General features: G+C 43.5%; 1 protein-coding gene across 2 annotated transcripts in view; it reads right to left on the bottom strand.

Moving 5' to 3' along the window:
* Positions 1-1,805: 1,805 nt before the first annotated feature.
* The window catches only part of trim44.S (tripartite motif containing 44 S homeolog), a 32,335-nt gene continuing 9,692 nt past the window's right edge, over positions 1,806-24,448 (bottom strand). For both annotated transcript variants that reach the window (XM_041560977.1, XM_041560976.1), the window contains exons 6-7: positions 4,489-4,604; positions 1,806-2,460 (exon numbers count right to left, since the gene is read on the bottom strand). In XM_041560977.1, coding sequence (XP_041416911.1) covers positions 4,523-4,604 — 82 coding nt within the window. In that variant the 3' untranslated portion in view covers positions 1,806-2,460; positions 4,489-4,522. The remainder of the gene's footprint in view (positions 2,461-4,488; positions 4,605-24,448) is intronic.

Raw genomic sequence — 24,448 nt, 5'->3', positions numbered from 1 at the left:
GGCTATAGTGCCCTAGAGAAAAAAGGGAGGAAAAGTATTCACCCCAATTAGGCTTCCATAGCAAGCTGGAAGATTCTGGGAGTTGTAGGGTGTAGGGGTAAAAAAGTCTAAATGAAGGTCTCTGCAAACCTGAGCGACAAACCGCTTTGTTCTTTCCATTGTCGGCCTCTCCTTGCAATATGGCACCTCCTTCCAACCGGGAAAACTGTTAATCATCTTCCATGCGCCGCAACCAATTAGAGATGCAAAGTGCTAATTATTCACAATCACACAAGCTGTAAAACACCTGTTACCCACAGTATAAAGCTATATTTATATAAAGGAGGTCACCATTCACTTCCGTCACATAGGAGCAGCTCAGGACACCCTAAATATGTCTGCAGCTTTAGGCTTGGATCTCCTCAACTTGTCTGACTAAAGGTCAGTTAGGAGGAGATTTGGGGGTGAGTGCTTATTTGTACACTGGGTACCCCTGGAACTATAGCAGGGTGACTGTTACCCCAATGTTTCTATATATCTGTAACCTTGTTATGAGCTAAGGGGGCCCAGTCTGAAGGTCAGTTAGGGGGAGATTTGGGGTGAGTGTTTATTTGTACCCTGGGTACCCCTGGAACTATAGCAGAGTGACTGTTACCCCAATGTTTCTATATATCTGTAACCTTGTTATGAGCTAAGGGGGCCCAGCCTGAAGGTCAATTAGGGGGAGATTTGGGGTGAGTGTGTATTTGTACCCTGGGTATCCCTGGAACTATAGCAGGGTGACTGTTACCCCAATGTTTCTATATATCTCTAACCTTGTTATGAGCTAAGGGGGCCCAGCCTGAAGGCCAGTTAGGAGGAGATTTGGGGGTGAGTGCTTATTTCTACACTGGGTACCCCTGGAACTATAGCAGGGTGACTGTTACCCCAATGTTTCTATATATCTGTAACCTTGTTATGAGCTAAGGGGGCCCAGCCTGAAGGTCAATTAGGGGGAGATTTGGGGTGAGTGTGTATTTGTACCCTGGGTATCCCTGGAACTATAGCAGGGTGACTGTTACCCCAATGTTTCTATATATCTGTAACCTTGTTATGAGCTAAGGGAGCCCAGCCTGAAGGTCAATTAGGGGGAGATTTGGGGTGAGTGTGTATTTGTACCCTGGGTACCCCTGGAACTATAGCAGGGTGACTGTTACCCCAATGTTTCTATATATCTCTAACCTTGTTATGAGCTAAGGGGGCCCAGCCTGAAGGCCAGTTAGGAGGAGATTTGGGGGTGAGTGCTTATTTCTACACTGGGTACCCCTGGAACTATAGCAGGGTGACTGTTACCCCAATGTTTCTATATATCTGTAACCTTGTTATGAGCTAAGGGGGCCCAGTCTGAAGGTCAGTTAGGGGGAGATTTGGGGTGAGTGCTTATTTGTACCCTGGGTACCCCTGGAACTATAGCAGGGTGACTGTTACCCCAATGTTTCTATATATCTGTAACCTTGTTATGAGCTAAGGGGGCCCAGCCTGAAGGTCAATTAGGGGGAGATTTGGGGTGAGTGTGTATTTGTACCCTGGGTATCCCTGGAACTATAGCAGGGTGACTGTTACCCCAATGTTTCTATATATCTCTAACCTTGTTATGAGCTAAGGGGGCCCAGCCTGAAGGCCAGTTAGGAGGAGATTTGGGGGTGAGTGCTTATTTCTACACTGGGTACCCCTGGAACTATAGCAGGGTGACTGTTACCCCAATGTTTCTATATATCTGTAACCTTGTTATGAGCTAAGGGGGTCGAGCCTGAAGGTCAGTTAGGGGGAGATTTGGGGTGAGTGCGTATTTGTGCCCTGGGTACCCCTGGAACTATAGCAGGGTGACTGTTACCCCCCAATGTTTCTATATAAATATGTTATCTTTATGCTTTATAATCTTTACGTTTGACATTATAATGACCAATCACTAGGAGGCTGCTTAGGATCTCAGATCTCAGGATCTCAGATCTCAGTGCAGGTCTATGACCCAAGAAGCATTCTGATTGCCGCTACTGATAGAAATAGGTTGTGCTCTGAGTCGGAGACCCTCAAACCAGTTTCAGGTTTTTCTATATTTCATTTATGCACAAACAGTGTTTTAAAGAAAAGTTACAAAAAAAAAAAAAATCCCTATGGAAGAAATCACGCAGATTCGCTGCATAATGCATAAAAACATACTTGATATATAAGATCCTGTTAATCAGGTGGTGGCCTGACCATGAAGCCTCCCTATTGGCTCTGCAGAATGTTAGCCCTCCGCATTCAGTGCAATTACAATATTTCCAGACTCTTCTTCCAAGACGAGTAAAATATATTTGTCTTGTCCTGGTATTTTTAATTTTTTGCCCATCACTGAACAGGTTCAGCAAAGGGGAGTCAGATGAACTTGTCTTTGGAGAGAGGCAGGAGGACACTAGGGGGTGCAGGTGACCATGCAAAGGAAAGAAATCCGCCTTTAATCTGAAAAATAAAGGAGACGTTAAGACTTGATTAGTGGGCGATGAGAATTCAATGACATAACCCGGCAGAGGACAAAACACCATCTGTGCAGCCTTCAGAAAGAGTGGGACAAGGGTGACCTTCAGGGGTGGCCCGTAACCAACGGTTTGACTGAGGCATGTGGAGAAGCAGATCTTGCATTGTGTTCTGGTTCCAGTGAGAGGGGGGAGAGAAAAGGGAAAGGAAGGAAGGGATCAGGGAGTACAAAGTGATGATTCAGATGGAGCCAAGTAGCGGGGGCTGTTAGATGGGGGGGGGGGGCAGTTGGAAGCTTCTGCAGGAAAGAGGATTGAGCTTAGGGAGCAAGTGTGGTTTTGCTCTGCCTCATATCACACACACCACTTTACATAGAGAATATTTCCAGGCTATAATAACAATACCAAGGCTTATACCAGGTATTGTCTAACCTGTATCATTCCACCTACAACTACCAGCATCCCACAGGGGCCAACAGTAGTAGACCCAGAGGTTGGCTCGGTCTAGATGGGCAGGTTTAGATCGACCCATGAATAGTTAGCTCAAGTTTCCTAAAATCTGGAGCTGGTTCCATAAGCCTTGTTAAGTCACAAAGTGTAACCAATGGAATCGGACTGTATTACCATCAGGGTGGAAACGAGGGGTACTGAAGCCAGGGACCCCAATATGGATATGCATAGTTTGCATGTTATAAAAGGGATGGAGCCTTCGGGGTGTGGACAGGTTTGGGTATAATTGGGAAGAGGCTGATCATGAAAGCAGCCATGTGTATTTTCATTGGTGCCTATTTTACTTGTTGACAAGTCCCATCAAGCAGAGGGGCCATGGAACTAATAATTGGAGCCCTGCTTACTTTGTAATATGGGGCTCCACAATTACTGATGGTGGTCCTGCCTGTACCACATGCATCTAGCACTGATGCATTTAAAGGCCATCCCCTTTATAAAAAGGTCTTACAGCTGCCCTGCTTTGGCAGTATATGCCTTTATTGGCCCATGTATAGTACCTTTAATGTGGGAATAGAAGGGAGGCAGATTAAGGGGCACAGGAGCCTGTAGCATTACACAGTGATAGACTATTGATCGGAGACAGACAACTCGAGAGTAGCTGATTGGAATGAGTCTACATATAGAAACCCAGATATGGGACATAAACCAATCAGTGTAATACAGGCACAGCAGAATCCCCAAATCCCCAGCCTTGCCTGATGACTGAAGTGTGCGCTAATTACAGAAATAAAAATAGTGCTTCCTATAAAAGGGAACAGTGACAGATGTGTAAAAAGTAATTATGCCTGGCGTGTGTGTGTGCTACCTGAAGGCAGCCTGCAGGGATGTTATTCTTGCACCCCTCCAGCTGCTGTGATGTGCCTGCCAAGGGAGGACTGGGACAGGAGAAAATATTCAGAATTTAAAAGGAGCTTAATTATAATTCAGTGCTAATCAACGAGTGGCCACTAGGGGCACTGAGGTATGGAGGAGAACACAGAATTCATTTGGAATGTGGCCCTTTATTTGCAGGATTGAGGTTCGGTCAATGCTAAAGATTGAGTGTATCCTTACTGGAGAAATCGGAGGCTCTATGGCAGCTTTAAAAGCAAATATGTAACAAGATATCCACACACAAAAGGGAAAGCAAAGGGAAGATGAGCTCTGCTTATAAATAGGACACATTTTTCCCTGGCGACTTGAAGCCAACCCCCTCCCACTTACAGCCCAGTAGCCATGAGGTCAGAGGTCTCCTATTCTCCTGCCTGTTTGTATTCAGCTCACACAATAGAGCCACTCACTATCACTCTCTATAGAGCGCAGGAGGCCCGTCAGTACAAATGTGATAGAGAATCGATCAGAAAGTCGCTGCCGATAGGAGAACACGGACACCATGCAAAAGGTCTCCGTCTCTAAACCAGTGACAGCTGACCCGTGCGGCTGAACTAGAGCATCACAAGCTAATGGCCAACGAGCAGGCTATTATTATTGTACTCACAAGGTTGGAGGTGAATCGGAAACTTACCTTGAAGGTCGTCCATCCTCTAAACGGAACCTCTTCACCAGGGCCCATTACCTTTTGGATGATCATGAAAACGAGAGTTGCTATTGGCTGCTGAATTGGGTGGGAACAGGTCCTCCCTTCAAAGAGAAAAGACTGTAGTGAGTAGCCTAGAATAAAAATGATTGCGCTGATAACAACAACGAATCTGAAATGAGCTCTGATCAGACAAAGGCAGTAAAGCTGTTCAGATAAAAGCTGCCAATTCAATACCTTCAGACCCAGCTGGCAGCTTATTGGCTCATGTATTGGGGGCTCGGGAGTGCGGCAATTACCAGTATCTGGCCAAAAATTCAGCTAGATATCTCTCGGCAGGTTTCATATGACTGTTGGCTGAAAATTACTAAGTGACAAGACAAGAGCCTTGTCCAATGGGAATAACCCGAGCAGGGGCCCAAGCTTGGATCTGTCTGATTTTGCTCTGTGTATGGGTGGAAAAATCAGGTCAAGACCAGGCCTGGACTGGCAATCTGTGGGTTCTGGCAAATGCCAGAGGGGCTGCTGTACAATGCCATAGAAAGTCACTATTCAGTGGGCTGGTTGAGGGCTGGTTGGGCCTCTATGTACTTGAAATGGCAGGGCTTATTTTGACTCCCAGTCTAGACCTGGGCAAGACCCACTCCTTCATAAAACATACAGATATTTAAATGTATGGCTATATACGGACCAAGCTGCACAGTAACTGGACAAGTGGAATTGTATCACACAATACAGTCCTGCGCGGAACCAATTTGTTAAACCCGAACCAAATTTGTAAATGACACAGCAATTTGTGGTTTAACAAGGTAATGTGATCCCTTTCTATAACAGTGTCACAGCCCATCAGGAAAGAAATACGTGCCTAATAATGACAGGTGGGGGCCATGGTGCACATTTAGCAATGCTGGGAAAAAATAGTCACCTTTTGCTACTATTTCCCCCAGGGATGAAAAATATATATCGATACCTCCCCCCCCTTTTTTTTTACCTTTCCCCCCCTTGGGCAAACATTCCTCTGCATGCAATTAACTGTTTATTTGGGGGGGCCTGTGCAGTTGCACCCGCTGCTCCCTCTGTAATTACGACACTGGCTTTGCCCTCCATAAAAAGGAGAAATAAACCCTAAAAATTAATGTGGCTAAAATGGCATATTTTATATAGTGAATTTATTGCACCAGCCTAAAGTTTTAGCTTGTCAATAGCAGCAATGATCCAGGACTTCAAACTTGTCACAGGGGGTCACCATCTTGGAAAGTGTCTGTGACACTCACATGCTCAGTGGGCTCTGAGCAGCTGTTGAGAAGCTGAGTTTAGGGGTCATCACTAATTATCCAGCAGAAAATGAGGTTGGTCTGTAATATAAGCTGATGCTACAGGGCTGATTATTAAATTCTGATGCTAATTGCACTGGTTTCTGTGCTGCCATGTAGTAATTATCTGTATTAAATACTAATCAGCCTTATATTGTGACATTTCTATTCTATGTGTACTGTATATTGTGAGTGGGTCCCTAAGCTCAGTAAGTGACAGCAGCACAGAGCATGTGCAGAAAAGAGGATGGGGAGCTACTGGGGCATCTTTGGAGACACAGATCTTTACTGCTAAAGGGAGGTGGTTGCCTTGGGCTGGTACAGAAGCCCAAAACATTATGTACAACATTTCTAGCTACTTCTTTAGTTAGGCTTTAGTTCTCCTTTAAATAGACTGTAGTGAGCCTGGTGCATATTTTGCATGTAGGTCAGGTAGGTCATTCCATGCAAGAAACCTACAGCCGTGCAACTTGTGGGGCTCCAGCAAGCTTCCTGCTGCATTACTGGGGGCTCCCAAAAGGCCCCAGGTAGGGTTGCCACCTTTTGCCTCATCCGACTCCGGACAGGGGGGCGGGGATTTGAAGTAACAGGGGTGGCGGAGTGATGCAATGGTAGCGGGGATCGTGATGCAACGGGGAAGAGGACGGGACGCGCTGCGGTGGGTTGTGATGAATCCTGCCCATTTTTCCAAATTAGGCAGGCAGGCAGGCAGTTAAAAAACCAGGCTGTCGGGGTCAAAAGTCGACAATTGGCAACCCTAGCCCCAGGGCAGTTGCACCTTATGAGATAGACAACTGCTAATGAGATATGTGTGGATATGCAGCACAGGTGTGTTTTTAGCCAATCCCGGTCTCTTTAAATCATGCACTTGCACATAGACTTCCTTTGAATCACATTATAACTTTAATAACCAAGTCAATATGGGCCCAATTCTGCACCGGGCTGATATCCGCAGCACAATGTATAAGCTGAGAAATGCTTTTTTCTGTTGCTGTGGCGAAAACCTTTCCCTGCAGGGGCATCCCGGCCGCTTTCCATCTTATCTCACGGAGCAGATGTGCTGCCTTCCCTGCTCTTGGCTCTCGCTGTTCCACGAGGAGGAAAATGACAGGGAATTGTTAATGGAGGAATGAAATGCATGGGGTTTCTTTTCATTGGCTCCAGACGCGTCTCTGTAGGAGATCAAGCTGCGAAGGAGACATGCCGCGTGCGGTGCAGATAAAAAAAAAAGGCAGTGGCCGCAATCTGCCTCTCGAGGGGAAGATGAACTGAAGTCTAATCCTCTTCAGGCCATTTCTTTTTATCTGGGAGATGCCACAGCGTTTGCCTTGATGTAGAATAGAACTCTCTCTGCACAACAATCCCTACCAGCACCCCACATATCTGCTGAAATGGAGTTGGCAATGGGCGGGGCCTTGATATATACTGAAAAGTTTTAACTTCAATAACCCATTCTACTGCCCCTCTCTAATTCTTAATTTATACTAGAGTCCTGCAGCGGGTCAGGTACCCTCAAAAACCTGCGATTCCCAGGTACGGGTATAGATGCGGGTTGGCGGTTCTTCTCAATAGCGATTTGTACTCTTTTTTTTCTGATCACGCCTACTTCCAATGATGTCACTTCCGGTTTACAATGACAGCACTTCCTGATTCTTGATGGTCAGCGGGTTGCGGATAAGGTACTTGCGGGTCGGGTAGCGGGTCCAAGCGGGTAAGCATGCGGATTTCAGGTTGCGGGTACGAGTTCCAAAAAATGGACCAGCGCAAGACTCTAATTTATACAATTCTAAAAACATGGTTGGTCGGCCAGGGTCTGGGCTGGGAGTGGGCAGGGTCGGGTGAAAATTGTCAGGTCTCATTTATAAAGGTGCCAAATCTGGACTCAATTTGCCATAACTTTTTATCCACAACGCACTGTCCAGAGTAATTGTGGGCACCGGCAAACTGCATGGGTAGGTGCGCCGCACACCCGACTATAAATATGGAGGAAAATGAATCCATGTTTGGTAACCCATAGTAACCGATAAGCAAGTGACATTTACCTGCTACCTGTTTAAAATCAAACATTGGTTGCTATGGGTTACTAGACCTGGAGTAAATTTAATGATTTTACGACATTGCCCCATATGAATATTTCGGCATGCTCTTTCATTTGCGAGTAACATCCATTTCATGTAACCTTCTGTCAGAGAGGTATATATCAGTGATATGTAACTTTAACCTCCCTTCTCCCCGCTTCCAGCTTTCTCTGCCCACTTCCGCCTCTGTGCGCACCTTTTTATATACTCGCACAGGCCCCACCCCTTTAGTGAAGTCACAGCAGGACGGTATAGAAAGAGGGAAGGTCGTCGGGTGTGGGCTGTGTGCATCGGGTTAGGGTCGAGTTTTTCTCGACCCAAAGATTACAAATATAAATCATTTCATCAGATGACCGTAATGTTACGTACTCTATTTGTTTATATGGAAACTGGTACTGGTTCCCGTGGTGCTGTGAAATCTGGAGTCGGTAAATAATTAAAGCAATGATAGAACCTGAGCACTCATCTTCCATCCCATTGCCTGGTGAGAATAATCTTTTGAAGGTATGAAAATGGGAGAAGATACAGATTTTTGATGTCTGTTAGGAAAGAGATGCATGTTCGTAGCATTCCATCTAATATCTACAGGGTACTGCTATTCAAAACCACCTTCCAGGCATTCACTGCTGCCATCTCTCACTTCCTTCTAGTAATATCTGCCAAGCCTAACTACATCTGCCTATTCCTTGGGTGCCCTACTGAACCCCCCATAGCATGGGCAAATCATTATATGTTTTGCACCGCACAGAAAGATACCAAGAAAAAATATATGGCAGCATAGGTATTACCCTGTACTAAGCACAATTCAGCAGGAACAGCCCCTTAAGTTTGCTCATAGTCTGTACAGAGAGATCCCATAAAACTATGGCAGCATAGGTATTACCCTGTACTAAGCACAATTCAGCAGAAACAAGCTTTACACTGGCATTATGAGCTAAAACGTGCCCCCCTTGGTCAACTGCTTTAGAGTTTAATGACAATCACACAAAAGCACCAACAGTCATGGGCCTGAGTGCTAACATATGATAAGCCTGGTCCTGGTTCAGGAGGAGAGTTTTGTCTCTGATTTGGGTTGTGATGCTAATGCTAATAACGTTCCAGGGACATTGAGATGTCACCACAAGCCTGGCCAGTCACAATACGAGACTTTGTCACTTCAGGTAGCGGTTAATAAAGTGGAAAATAGTGCAGTGCACAGGAGCAGAAATAATATGAGTGAAAGTGGTGCAGCTCTGGGCCGGAACTAACCAGAGCCAACTGAGCATTCCCGGGGATGGGACAGAACCAGCAGAAAGCAATCTCAGCACTCAATATCATAGGAGGAGGGTAGGGAGGCTTTGTCCTGCACAAATCCCTTAAAGGGGACCCGTCACCCAAAAAAATTATTCAAAATCCTATTTTGACACATTAGTCAAGCAAAATGAACTTTAATTACAATATATAAATTATATGAATCTGGCTTTCTTCAGTCTGGGAATTCATAATTATAGCAAGCAGGCAGGAGCCATTTTGTGGACACTGTTATTAAGACAAGCCTTGTATCATCTCAGAATCTTGTTTGTGCACCGGAATGGGGGACCTGATGTCCATCCCCATGCCCTGGCTACATAATTAAATGGTAAAGAGAACGGGGGAATGTGTGGAGAGCAGTGACATCTAGGAAGTGCTGAATGGAAAGTGAAAGTAATTGTCTGCTCTGCCTCTATGCCCAGGGCATAGAGGAGGGGCAGACAATATTTGATTGCTGCCGCTCTGAGATTTTTAAATGAGCTTACAATTGCTACGAATGCTTTAAAGTGGACCTGTCATCCAGACACAAAAATCTGTATAATAAAAGTCCTTTTCAAATTAAACATGAAATCCAATTTCTATTTTTTATTAAAGCATTCATAACTGTTGTAAGCTCATTTAAAAATCTCAGCTGTCAATCAAATATTGTCTGCCCCTCCTCTATGCCAGTGGCATAGAGGTGGGACAGACAATTACTTTCACTTTCCATTCAGCACTTCCTAGATGTCACTGCTCTCCCCATATTCCCCCGTTCTCTTTACCGTTTAATTGTGTAACCAGGGCATGGGGATGGACATCAGGTCCCCCATTCTGGTGCACAAACAAGATTCTGAGATGATACAAGACTTGTCTTAATAACAGTGTCCACAAAATGGCTCCTGCCTGCTTGTTATAATTATGAATTCCCAGACTGAAGGAAACAAGATTCAAATAATCTATATAGTGTAATTAAAGTTAATTTTGCTTGACTAATGTGATAAAATAGGATTTGGAATGTTTTTTTTTGGGTGACGGGTCCCCTTTAATAAAAACTTATACAGATTTGTGTGTCTGGGTGACAGGTCCACTTTAATGGTATTACATATAACAGTAATACCCCAGAAGACATGGCAGGATAAATACAGTGCCAGTTCCATGTATAATACCCAGAACACATGGCAGGATAAATACAGGCCAATTCCATGTATAATACCCCAGAAGCCAAGGCAGGATAAATACAGTGCCAATTCTATGTATAATGCCCCAGAACACATGGCAGGATAAATACAGTGCCAATTCCATGTATAATACCCCAGAATCCACGGCAGGATAAAAACAGTGCAATTCCATGTATAATACCCAGAACACATAGCAGGATAAATACAGTGTCAATTCCATGTATAATACCCCCAGAACCCACAGCAGGATAAATATAGTGCCAATTCCATGTAAAATACCCCAGAACACACAGCAGGATAAATACAGTGCCATTTCTATGTAGTGAATAATAGCCCAGAACACATGACAAAATATATAACATAGTGGCAACTGCATGTATATTACCTCTGTGAACAAACTGAACAAAGTGAGGAGGGGGGGGGGGCGCTGAGGCGGCAACAACATTTTTCCTCCCCCCAGAATTTAAAGGCTATCTTAATCCTAATCTTTGACTGTTAGGTGAGATGCTGAAAGTAACACCCGGAGGGCTGCAGGTTGAACATCCCTAATTTATTTGAAAATGCCCTGCCTTCTTAAATAGGGCCCCAACCTTACTGCATTAATAGTGCCCCATTACGTATGTATCCCTGAGAGCGAGCTGCTCGATGAACTCAGATTAACCAGCGGACCCTCTCGTTTATGTAAAATGATTGTGAAAGCCAGTAATAATTCCTCTCCTCTGGAGAAACGTGATCCTCTGATGTTCCGACTAATGCTAATGTTTCCATTACATGTAATTGAGGGCTCCGGCTGGGAATACGCACATTTATTGTACTGAGTCGCTTCGGCATAGTGCCCCCCGTTCCTGGGAAATTGATTGTTATTCATCTAATCTGTACGGAGACGCTAGGGTGGAGCTGTAATGTCAAAAGGATGTACCCAAGAGAGTCAGTAATCTGCGGAGCATAGAGGGGGCGATATTTACACACTGACCCCCCAATAAATTTGATAAACATAGATTTAGATAAACATGGATCAGCCCAGAACCCTTTTGGTTTTCTGTTTAGTGGAGCCAGGCACAGTACATATATTACTGACTGGGTGCTGTTACATGATCTGCATCCCCTACCGAGCTGCACCAGCGTAAGGAATCCCTCAGCGGAATTCAATGCAACAGCAGCACTCCCTACTCATTTATTTGAATTAAGCAGAGTCTGACACTCCTGGTTCAGGCAGATGCTTTAAGCCCTGCGCCTCCAGGCAAGAGAGGACTGAAGATAGACTCCACTTATATTTAGTATCAAGGGACATATCGATAGCTGCTTTCACTTACAGAGGCTGGGGTGTCAGAAGTCATGAATATAGGGGGACTATGAAAAGCTTCTCTAGGCTACACTAAGAGGGACTGATGTTTCATTAAAAAAATGGCATTCAACTGCAGGGGACTCCTTCCACAAACTACTACTACTGCTGCCACAGCGACATTAAGGATCAAACTGTTCTGCTTCGGTTCTTAAAGGAAAACTATACCCCCCAAACAATGTAGGTCTCTATAAAAAGATATTGCATAAAACAGCTCATATGTAAAATCCTGCTTCATGTAAATGAGCCATTTTCATAATAATATACTTTTTTAGTAGTATGTGCCATTGGGTAATCATAAATAGAAAATTGCCATTTTAATAAATAAGGGCCGCCCCCTGGGATCGTACGATTCACTGTACTCACAAACATACCAACAGACCATACATGTTAGGTCACATGAGCCAATTAACAGACAGCGTTGTGTCTTTTGCTTCCACACTTCTTCCTGTTACAGTTAGAGCTGCAGTATTTCTGGTCAGGTGATCTCTGAGGCAACACACAGACCATCACAAAATGGGGGCTCAAGGCAAGAGATGTAAAAGGGCAATATTTACTGTTGCTTAAGTGTTCATTTTGGGGGTATAGTTTTCCTTTACGGTACCACGGAGACTCTAACTTTACCCCTGTCCTTTCTAGTTTAAAAGTTACCTGTCCTTGGGTAACCACTCCCCAGATTACAATGTTTTGGGAACAATACCTGCCAAGTTACTGGGTCAGGTTGGGAGGGAAGGGTTTTATGGGATGTTATTATTATGTTGATTATTCTCGATTACTATGGTTCCTGTTACAACAAATGACAAACAGTACTGCGATGTTTATCTTCAACCAGCTTACCTGTACACTGAAATTCACAAATGCTAAACATGGGGGGGGGGGCACTTAAAATTCTTTCCTGGAACATCAGGGGGCTGAATTCTAAATTCAAGAGAGCCTTAATGTTCGACTATATCAAGAAATATGGACCTGATGTTCTTCTCCTGCAGGAAACATACCTGGTGGGCCAGAGGTTAATGGCACGCAAGAAGCAGTGGGTCACACACACATCATGCCACCTTCTCTACTCATGCTAGGGGTACCTCCATTCTGGTTCTGGTGTACAATATGAACTGCTAGATATCGCTACTGATCACTATGGATGCTATTTACTTATGGGATGTGCAATATCCAATCAATTGATAACCATAGCTAATGTATACATGCCCCCCCCCCCTTTGCAGTATATTATAATGGGTAAACTAGCAAACTTTCCACCAGCACCACTGCTTCTTATGGGGGATTTCAACGCATTATTGAACCCCTCATTAGACAGGTTGAGCCCAAGTCCCCAAACCACCTCTAGACTTTCCCTCTGGATTCAAGCCATGAACCTCACAGATCTCTGGTGCTGGAAAAATACTCATAAAAGTGAATTCTCTTGCTTCTCAGCTACCTATAACACTCTATCCCGTATTGATTTTGCCCTAGCCTCTGCAGAACTGTTACCCTGGGTGAATTCTGTGGAGTATCTACCTAGAGCGGTGTCTGATCACGCCCCCTTACTGGTGAAATTAGATCTTATCCCGGGACCCAGAGAACGTCTCTGGCGTCTTAGCCCAATTTGGTTAACACAACCCACCATTAAGGAAGCTAATGAGGCAGCCCTCAAGGAATATTGGGACCTTAATCCTGGAACGGCGACCCTGGGGAATGTGTGGGAAGCTGAGGCAGAAGAGAACTATATTAAAAATGTTGGACAAAATACACTTCATACCTTTAGGACAGCACAAATAGCGCTAGAAGAAACTAGAGTTACAATGACCCAAAAGAGGCTGCTCTATGCTTCCCAAAGATCATTTGATAAAGGGGAGAAGAATGGGAAAATCCTAACATACCTCTCCAAAGCTCAAACTCCATCCAACACTATCCCAAAAATTACTTCCCCCACAGGCAACATAGTAACAAACCCCTCCCAGATAGCTGATGCTTTTGCAACTTACTACCAAACTCTGTATGCCATCAAAGTCAATTACTCCTCAGAAATTTAACAAACTACCTTAATAATATGCAATTCCCCCAATTGTCACCACATGCAGTTGCCCTCCTTAATGCCCCTACTACCCTGGTAGATGTGCAAGACGTAATTGCCTCCCTTCAGTCCAACAAAACATCCGGTCCGGACGGCCTTCCGTCGGACTGGTACAAAATCTCCAGGGAAATCCTCTCTCCCTGGTTACGCAAGACTATATTGCATGCCACTGAGGAAGATCACTTCCCTCCTTCAATGAGGCAGTGATCGTGGTCATTTCGAAAGAAGGGAAGGTCCCTCTTAATTGTGGGTCCTATCATCCTACGTCCCTAATAATACTGCCAAAACCTGTCATTCTTCCTCCGCAATATAGTTACATAGTTAAATTGGGTTGAAAAAAGACAAAGTCCATCAAGTTCAACCCCTCCAAATGAAAACCCAGCATCCATACACACACCCCTCCCTACTTTTAATTAAAATTCTATATACCCATACTAACTATAGAGTTTAGTATCACAATAGCCTTTGATATTATGTCTGTCCAAAAAATCATCCAAGCCATTCTTAAAGGCATTAACTGAGTCAGCCATCACAACATCACCCGGCAGTGCATTCCACAACCTCACTGTCCTGACTGTGAAGAACCCTCTACGTTGCTTCAAATGAAAGTTCTTTTCTTCTAGTCTAAAGGGGAGGCCTCTGGTACGGTGATCCTCTTTATGGGTAAAAAGGTTCCCTGCTATTTGTCTATAATGTCCTCTAATGTACTTGTAAAGTGTAATCATGTCCCCTCGCAAGCGCCTTTTTTCCAGAGAAAACAACCCCAAACTTGACAGTCTACCCTCATAATTTAAGTCTTCCGTCCCTCTAACCAATTTAGTTGCACTTAGTCTCTGCACTCTCTCCAGCTCATTTATATCCCTCTTAAGGACTGGAGTCCAAAACTGCACTGCATACTCCAGATGAGGCCTTACCAGGGACCTATAAAGAGGCATAATTATGTTTTCATCCCTTGAGTTAATGCCCTTTTTTATGCAAGACAGAACTTTATTTGCTTTAGTAGCCACAGAATGACACTGCCCAGAATTAGACAACTTGTTATCTACAAAGACCCCAAGATCCTTCTCATTTAAGGAAACTCCCAACACATTGCCATTTAGTGTATAACTTGCATTTATATTATTTTTGCCAAAGTGCATAACCTTGCATTTATCAACATTGAACCTCATTTTCCAGTTTGCTGCCCAGTTTTCCAGTTTAACTAAAATACGCCCATTTCTTTCACAAACAACAGCCAAACACTAATCCATGCACTAATCCATGCCCTTATTTTATCCCGTTTAGACTACTGCAATCTCCTCCTAAATGGTCTTCCTGACTCCCATCTTTCTCCCCTCCAATCAATCTAAAGCTCTGCTACCAGGATCCTTCTGCTCTCTCCTAAAAGGGAACCTGCTCAACCCCCAACTAAAATCCTTAGTGTGGCTGCCTGTTAAGCAAAGGATAGCATATAAAACCCTTCTACTAACATTCAAAGCCCTTCACTCCTCTGCTCCTCACTACATTTCTTCTCTTGTCTCACTATACGTTCCTGGTCGTCTTCTCCTCTCTTCTCAGAGCCACCTTCTTTTCACAGCATCCACATCCACTGCCACCTCTCATCTCAAACCCTTCTATCTTGCTGCTCCTTACCTCTGGCATTCCATTCCTGAATTCCTCCATAAAGAATCCTCTCTTAAACTCTTCAAGAAAAAACAAAGAACCTACCTTTTGAACCACAAGAACATTAGCCTAGTCCTGTCCCTACTGACTGTGCCTTACCTTGTGCAGTTTTTCATCTCCAATTTGTGCCTGTATGTTAGTCTCCAATCCACTTAGACTGTAAGCTCTATGGGGCAGGGACCCCACTATGTCGCTTACCACATAGTACTCAAGCTCTTTGTCCTAAGATTTTGTATATATTTATTATGTGATTTGTCTCCCCTATGTATACTTTTATATATATTGTACTTTTATGCACTGTACAGTGCTGTGGCTCCTTAACAGCACTTTACAAATAAAGTTATACATACCTACATACATACATACACAGAGTTTGCCCCAGGTCTAGTAACCAATATGTAGGTAGTCTGGCTTCTTCGTGCATCAAAGGGCATACTGTATATTTAGTGCAGCAATTGGGACAGAGGACAAATTGGCTCATGTCAACTATCCCCAATTTTGTAGGCGTCTGATCTATTGTAAAGCCAGCAACTGGATAGACCTTATATACAGGGAAATGATGGTAGAGGCGGGGGCAAGAATTAAGGAATTGCCAGGGCATAATGGGGTATGGCCAAGATGATCTCTGATGAGGTCTGAAGCATATACACCTTTACATACTAATACATGAATATGATCCTATGATTCACCCTCTGGCTGAGGATGCTGGGAATTGTAGTCACAACAGTTGCATGACAGATGCAACTGGGGCAGAACAATCATCATCCCCCCCACCGTGAGCCAAAGTTGCATTGGGAAGCATTTGGGCGGCTGCAGTAGAACATGAGTGGGCCGGCTTCCCCAGTGGCTCGGAGCTCACTCAGTTGTTCCCATTCATCTTGCTAAATGGCGCTGTCACCTTGCATAGTTAAAGGACACCGTGCTTACTGGGAGTGACTTATATGATCTACGGCTCAGGTTCACCAAAACGTCAGCTTGATGCATGTGTCGGCGAGACAATCTGCGGCGCATTCGGCATCACCGCTCCAAAGGCAAAGCTTCCAGAACGGAGACCTTCACTGCTTTAAATTGAGCTTTCCCAGAACCCCGTCCCATTTTTAACATTGAGACAAACACTTTCCTAACCAGACGCATAGCCTGTGTATAAAGAGACCTTATCCTCATTTTCCCTTCAAACAATGTGGAATGTTTAGCAAATGAGATTAATATTCAAATAAATAGATTTATATTTCTGAAGGTTACAGACAAAATTAGTAAATAAACCTTATTCTGCTTGTGTGCTATTTACTTCCTTCCAGCTTCTACTACAATCCCTTATTATTACTGCTGTACAGGTATGGGAACTGTTAAATGGATTCTTCCCGTAATTTGGAGCTTTCCGGATAACAGGTTTTCGGATAACGGATCCCATTCCTGTACATCCTTGTAGGCAGGCATAATACAGAGGTCAACCCATCATGAACCAAACCCAGAAGTGTTTTTGTTTCCAGATAACGGATCCCATTCCTGTACATCCCTGCAGGAAGAAATAACAGAGAACCCAGGTGTTATTTGGTTTCCAGACAATGGATTCCGTACCTGTACATTATTACAGGCAGGAAGAACACAGAGGTTAACCCTTGGGAACCAATCCTGGCAGCTTTTTGGTTTCTGGATAACGGATCCCATACCTGTAGATCCTTGCAGGCATGAATAATACAGAGATTAACCCCTCGGCAATCAAACCAAGGTGTTTTTTGGTTTCCAGATAACAGATCACATACCTGTAGATCCTTGCAGGTAGGAAGAACACAGAGGTTAACCCCTTGGGAACCAAAACTGGGTGCTTTTTGGTTTCTGGATAACTGATCCCATACCTGTACATCCTTGCATGCAGAAATAACACAGACGTTAACCAAACTTGGTGCTTTTTGGTTTCTGGATAACGAAACCCATACCAGTACATCCTTGCAAGCAAAAAATAACACAAAGGTTAACCCCTCAGGAACCAAAGCAGAGTTTTTTTTGGTTTCCAGATAATGGATCCAATACATGTACATCCTTGCAGGCAGGAATAACACAGAGGTTTACAAAAACCAAATCAGAGTGTTTTTTTTGGTTTCCGGATAACGTAACCCATACCTGTACATCCTTGCAGGCAGGAATAATACAGAGATTAACCCCTCGGCAACCAAACCCAGGTGTTTTTTGGTTTTCAGATAACTGATCCCATACCTGTAGATCCTTGCAGGGAGGAAGAACACAGAGGTTAACCCCTTGAGAACCAAAACCGGGTGCTTTTTGGATAACTGATCCCATACCTGTACATCCTTGCAGGCAGGAATAACACAGAGGTTAACCCCTTGAGAACCAAAAACCGGGTGCTTTTTGGTTTCTGGATAACTGATCCCATACCTGTACAGAAATTAACCCCTCGGCAACGAAACCTGGGTGCTTTTTGGCCACACCCAGTTTTCATAAAGCAATTATTAGATCTCTATTCGCCGTTGTTATCTCTGGCGCATGACAATTACAGGGGATGTGAAATTGAGATTTCACTGTATAATAAACATTATACATTTTCCCACAGAATTACATTCTGTTTTTTGATTTAAAAAAAAATGTATAGATTTGAAACCTCACCAGGTTCCCGTCTTTAGTTCTATTTTTCTATCGCCCCGGGCTCAGCCGTTTACTGGCCCATTTATTGCTGCACAAGGTCTTCAGATTTTGGGAAAAAAAGCTTTATTTTGACAACGTCTCAGCAAGGAGAAAACATGAGCCCATTAGTGACAAGGCCAGCACTTAGTTACCATTCCGTATGGGGAAAAATGGCATATTTATGGGGCAGCCAATACGCGGCTCCGCGAGTGTAAATCAGCTCTACGGGTAACAGCTTTGCTCTCTTCTTCGTGCCATAAAAGCCCGGGATACACAAAGGTGCAGTGCCATTTACTGGATCCTATCGGTCTTCTTTCAAAAGGCACAAAAGCTCCTGTGTCAGCTAATGGTTAGAGGACAATAAAAAGGTCGGTTCTGCGGAGGCCAAACTGGACTAATGGTGGCAATACGTTTGCAGAAAGTTTCAACTTTGTAGCTGCTTTAAAACGGCGCTTCTGAGCTGGAAACTACAAGAACCAGCCAGAGACATTGTGGTGGGGTGTTGTAGTTCAACAACTGCAAGTTGCCCATCACTGGGGCTGTGAGAAGTCTAGGGCTGGCACCCAACTGGTAAATCACTTCCTATTAGTCCTGCGCGGGTCCATTTTTTGGAACGCTTACCTAACCTGTGCAACCTGCAACCCAGACCCGCATTCTTACCCGCTTGGACCCACAAGTACCTTCTCCGCAACCCGGACCCGCTGACCATCAAGAATCAGGAAGTGCTGTCATTGTAAACTGGAAGTGACATCATTAGAAGTTGGCGTTATCAGAAAAAAAAAAAAGTAAAACAGGACGTGCTGTCATTGTAAACCGGAAGTGACATCATCGGAAGTAGACGTGATCAGAAAAAAGGAGTAAAAATCGATATTGAGAAAACCCATGGCCCGACCCGCAGGACTGCGTCTATACCCGCACCGGGAACTTCTACCCGCAACCACAAGGTACTACAGGTTTTTGCAGTTAACCTGTGGGTACCCGACCCGCTGCAGGACTCCAGCTGCTTAAATACATTTACCAGTAAATCTCTAATTCTCAGCGCTTCTCCCCATTTACACCCCAATACCCTCTCCCATTACAGCCCTCTCCTTCAGTAAAGGGCTAAAACAAAAGTTAAATATATTTTAGATCTAGGCTCAATTAAGATGCAGCAGCAGTGTCTGCCAAGCAGCTTTGTGAATGAGCCTTATTCCTTTTATTATATTGTCTATCCCTGTATTATTTTTCTTTTCTGTAATGTGTTTGGCAACCAGGTGGACCCAACCTTCTCCTGGTGCATCTTATAATTAGAAATCACAATTTTATTTCTATGAAACAAAGGCAACTACTGTAATATAAATGGGGTTATTTATTAAAGTCCGAATGGCAAAAACCCGAAAAAAATTGAGTTTTTCTACTACAAAATCCAAATTTTTAGTGAGGAAAAAAAATTATATAATTTTTCGGAATTTATTAAACCACGAGGATCTTAGAAGTTTGAATTAAAAAGTACTACAAATCAAGCCTGCCGAGTACATTTAGAAGTCAATGGGAGAAATCCCGAAGTTACAGTCATATGAAAAAGTTTGGAAACCCCCTTAATTCTTTGGAGTTTTGTTTATCATTTGGCTGAGCTTTCAAAGTAGCAACTTCTTTGAATATATAACATGCCTTATGGAAACAGTAGTATTTCAGCAGTGACAAAGTTTATTGGATTAACAGAAAATATGCATCATAACAAAATAAAACAGGTGCATAAATTTGGGCACCCCAACAGAGATATTCCATCAATACGTAGTTGAGCCTCCTTTTGCAAATGTAACAGCCTCTAGACGCCTCCTATAGACTTTGATGAGTGTCTGAAATCTGGATGGCGGTATTTTTGACTATTCATCCATACAAAATCTCTCCAGTTCAGTTAAATTTGATGGCTGCCGTGCATGGACAGTCTGCTTCAAATCATCCCATAGATGTTGATGATATTCAAGTCGGGGGGCTGTGACAGCCATTTCAGAATATTGTACTTCTCCCTCTGAATAAATGCCTTTGTAGATTTTGAAGAGTTTTTAGGGTCATTGTCTTGTTGGAATATCCAACCCGTGTAACTTCAACTTTGTGACTGATGCTTGAACATTATCCTAAAGAATTTCTGATATTGGGTTGAATCCATCCGACCCTCGACTTAACAAGGGCCCCAGTCCCTGAACTAGCCACACAGCCACACAGCATGATGGAACGCCACCAAATGTGACAGTAGGTAGCAGGTGTTTTTCTTGGAATGCGGTATTCTTCTTCCGCCATGCTAAGTGCTTTTTGTTATGACCAAATAACGAAATTTTTGTCTCATCAGTCCAAAGCAATTTGTTCCAAAATGACTGTGGCTTGTCTAAATGAGCTTTTGCATACAACAAGTGACTGTTTGTGGCGTCAGTGCAGAAAGGGCTTCTTTCTCATCCCCCTGCCATACAGATGTTCTTTGTGCAAATTGTGCTGAATTGTAGAACGATGTACAGACACACCATCTGCAGCAAGATGTTCTTGCAGATCTTTGGAGGTGATCTTTGGGTTGTCTGTAACCACTCACAATCCTCTGCATATGCCGCTCCTGTATTTTTCTTGGCCTGCCAGACCTGGGTTTTACAACAACTGTGCCTGTGGCCTTCCATTTCCGGATTACATTCTTTAAAGTTGAAACGGACAGTTTAAACCTCTGAGATAGCTTTTTGTAGCCTTCCCCTAAACTGCGATACTGAACAATCTTTGTTTTCAGATCCTTTGAGAGTTGGTTTGAGGATCCCATGCTGCCACTCTTCAGAGGAGAGTCGAAAAGTAGCACAACTTGCAATTACTGTGAATACTGTACCTTTTCTCATGATTGGACACACCTGCCTATGAAGTGCAAGGCTTAACGAGCTAATCCAACCAATTTGGTGTTGCCAGTAATTAGTATCGAGCAGTTACATGCATTCAAATGAGCATAATTACATGGGTACCCAAATTTTTGCACACCCAGTTTTTCACATTTGATTTAATTTTATACAACTGAATACTGCTTCACTAACTTCACTTTGTTTAGAAAACACCCCAGTACTCAGGTGTTGCCGGGAGTAAATTATTATGCAATTATTATTCCCAAACTTTTTCATATGACTGTATACTGGTCTGCGATGGGTTTGGTGTAATAATCCAAAGATTTTGTGGTTTTGGGCAAAAATCAAAAAGAATTTGTATGATTTGAATTTTTTAGATTTTTTTTCCTGCACAGGAAATTTTCAGGGAAAATGTATTGATAAATAAGGGGCAAAAACCCGTGCGGGTTTGGTCGGAGTAGCTTTCAGAAAATAAGCCGATATCGGATTTTGATAAATTACATTTCTACTAAACAAAGGCAACTACTGTAATATAAATGTTGAGGGGTAATTCATATTTCGACGAAACAAAGGCAACTGCTGTGATATAAAGGTTGAGGGGGTAAGTCTTTTTTTGTGCGAGACAAAGAATAATTATTGGAACATTAATTAAAACAAGAATTGTATAATAACAAAGATCATGCAGAAGGATTACTTCCAGTTAAATCTCAATAAAAAAAAAAAACCTGGTTCGTTAGGAAGGAAGGTATGGGGGATACCACACCATCCCTAACGAGCAGGGAGAAAAGTCACGTTCCTGGCAGCAGCATCATACTGAGAGTCAAGCAGCAATGCCAAGGTAATTAGCCAAACTCATTCAGAATGTGCAGATACCAACCCGGTGGCCCCATCAAAATCTCAAGTTCCGCAGCATTAATCATCTCTCTCTTTACTTGTCATTTAGGAGAATAATGGCTGGGAAAATGTCACTGAAGGCCACAGTCAAACGCTACCCTTAAAGCTATTCATTTGCATGATTTCCTCGCGGTCTGTAAGGTTCCTGGACATCTCACCTAATGGATATTAAACTCGTCGACAATTCGCCGTTATCTGGAGTTAGACGTGGGCGCAGATAGGGAAATTAATGCAAACTCTGCCTTGATTTGTCTGGTACAGCTGCCTGGTGCCCACTGAGTGCCCTGGCAGGGTTCAAATGATTAGCATTAAATCGGTTGTTCCCCTTGAAATTAACTCTTAGAGGCATATTTATCAAAGGTCGAATTTCGAATTCATTTGAGTTTTTAAAAACTCCCATAAATTCGACCAGTGGAACTGTTTTACAAAAATCTAATTTTTACAACTCGGATGAATTAGGTCGACCCGAAAACTCGAATCGAATTCAAATTGAATTCAAGTCAATTCAAGTTTTTCTTCTGAAAAAACTTGAATGTCAGGAAGGCAGCAAACAACTCCAAATTGATCCCCGGACCTCTCCCATTGACTTAAACAGCAATCCGGCAGGTTTTAGGTGGCAAATAGCCGAATTTGAGTTCTTAAAGTTTCAGAGTATGATAAATCTTGAAAATCGAATTTGAATTTTTTTTTTAAAAACTCGAATCGAATTTCAAGAACTCCCTAGTTCTTCGACTTACGCTACTCCTCCTACAGTTTTAGGGGTACAACACCCAAACTCTCCACACGTCTTGGTCCTATAGCGGAGCTGGTTTCTTGTGGTTTTTTTTACGCAGTCCCGCCCTCATTCTTTTTGGGGCGGCAATCCCAAAACCCCAATTTTTCTACTGATTTTGACAGGGAAGATTTTCAAACGGCTGCCACAATTACAGCTTCAATCTGCACTCACAAAACTTGAATTACATATTCATGGGGTCACCCTGAATGAAACAGCGACATTTGTTGGATGCCCAAAAGTGAGAGTCAATCAAATTTCACCCATTGACTTTGAATAGGGAAATTTAAATTGGTGCCACTCTTGCAGTTTTGAGGCTACACTCACCAAACTAGAATCACATAGTTATGGGGTCAACCCAGGCAATATTGGATGGATGGCCAAAAATGGGAGGAGCCAACAACAGCATTGACTGTGAATGGGGAAATTTATATTGCGGACACTTCTACAACTTTGAGGCTACACTCACCAAACTTTAATCACATAGTCATGGGGTCAACTCAAATGAAAAGGCGATAATTGTTGGTTGCCCAAAAGTGTGTTCTCAAACTTCCCTTTCTAGTTATTTGTTTGAGTTATTTAGCTTTTAATTCAGCAGCTTTCCAGTTTTTAATTCCAGCAATTTGGTCGCTAGGGGCCAAATTACCCTAGCAACCATGCACTGATTTCAATATCAGACTGGAATACGAACAGGAGAGGCCTGAATAGAAAGCATTTTTATTTGTCAGATAGGGTCAGTGACAACCCCCCTAGTTGAAAGTCGGAAAGTGGCAGAAGAAGACAAATTACTCAAAAACTTGAGCCAATTAAAAAGTTGCTTAGAATTAGCCATTTTATAACATATGAAAAGTCAACTCAAAGGTGAACCGCTCCTTAAAAGTGGGTGAAAAAAAAAAATCACTTGGAATCTCCCCCTGTACCATTGCTAGTTTGTACCAATCATCTTTGCACCCATGTAATAAGAAGAGCCTCTTAAATAAAGAATAAACGTGTTATTTCTCTAGTTCCATTTAATTGCCTGCTTACCCCAGACACAACCCTCCTTTGTTCTTTTATCAAAGCCCCCCAACATCCAAGGGATCACTATGACGCTGGGGGTGAGCAAATGTACTTCTACTGGTGGCCCTGCCTTTTTCACAGAAAGAATACCAACCCCCCCAAACTGTAAATACACCAAAGCAGGATTTAAACCCCAACTAGAAATAAGAAAGGTCCCTTTAAAAAGCTAGTGCCGAGCGACTTGGAGAGTGCCACCTGGAACAAAGCAAGTGGTTGTCACTTCCAAGCCCATGTTTGGCTTCGGGAATCCTGCTTTGGCCTGGGTCCAGTTGTTGGGTTACAAATATAGACGGAGAATGTTTGTCTCCCAGAGGGATTTGACAGCTCACAGCTTGATTCCCCTGTAGGATTAACAAGGACTTTGATAAGGAGGAGAGTGCGGCTCAGAGTGTCCTGATGATCGGGGAACGGAGGGGTCAGATGGGGATCCTATTACTGGGCTATGGGGTCAAAGGTTTCTTGCAGGGCCAAATTCTTCCTAGCAGCGGATTAGAAAGCTATTGCCAGCTTAGGTTAAGGTCACACTGGGCGTTTCGGGGAGATTTAGTCGCCTGGCGATTCGTTTTCCGAGGTCGCCCGAAGTTGCCTCACGAGGAAACTTCGGGTGACTTTGGAAAACGAATCGAAACGTGTGATTATCGCCGCTGATTTTTCATCTTAGTCAGTGCAGAGTGAGGGAAGGCGTTCGGGTAGATTGGCCGCCGCAAAGACAAGGCGATTAGTCGCCAGGCGACTAAATCTCCCCGAAACGCCCAGTGTGACCTTACCCTTAAGGGGCTGATATAAAACATTACTACAGTCATTCTGTCCTACTGTCACCTTCC

The sequence above is a fragment of the Xenopus laevis genome, chromosome 4S (genome assembly GCF_017654675.1).
Source record: "Xenopus laevis strain J_2021 chromosome 4S, Xenopus_laevis_v10.1, whole genome shotgun sequence".
Lineage (NCBI taxonomy): Eukaryota > Metazoa > Chordata > Amphibia > Anura > Pipidae > Xenopus > Xenopus laevis.
The sequence above is the reverse complement of the archived record's forward strand: the minus strand, read 5'-3'. Positions and strand labels throughout refer to the sequence as shown.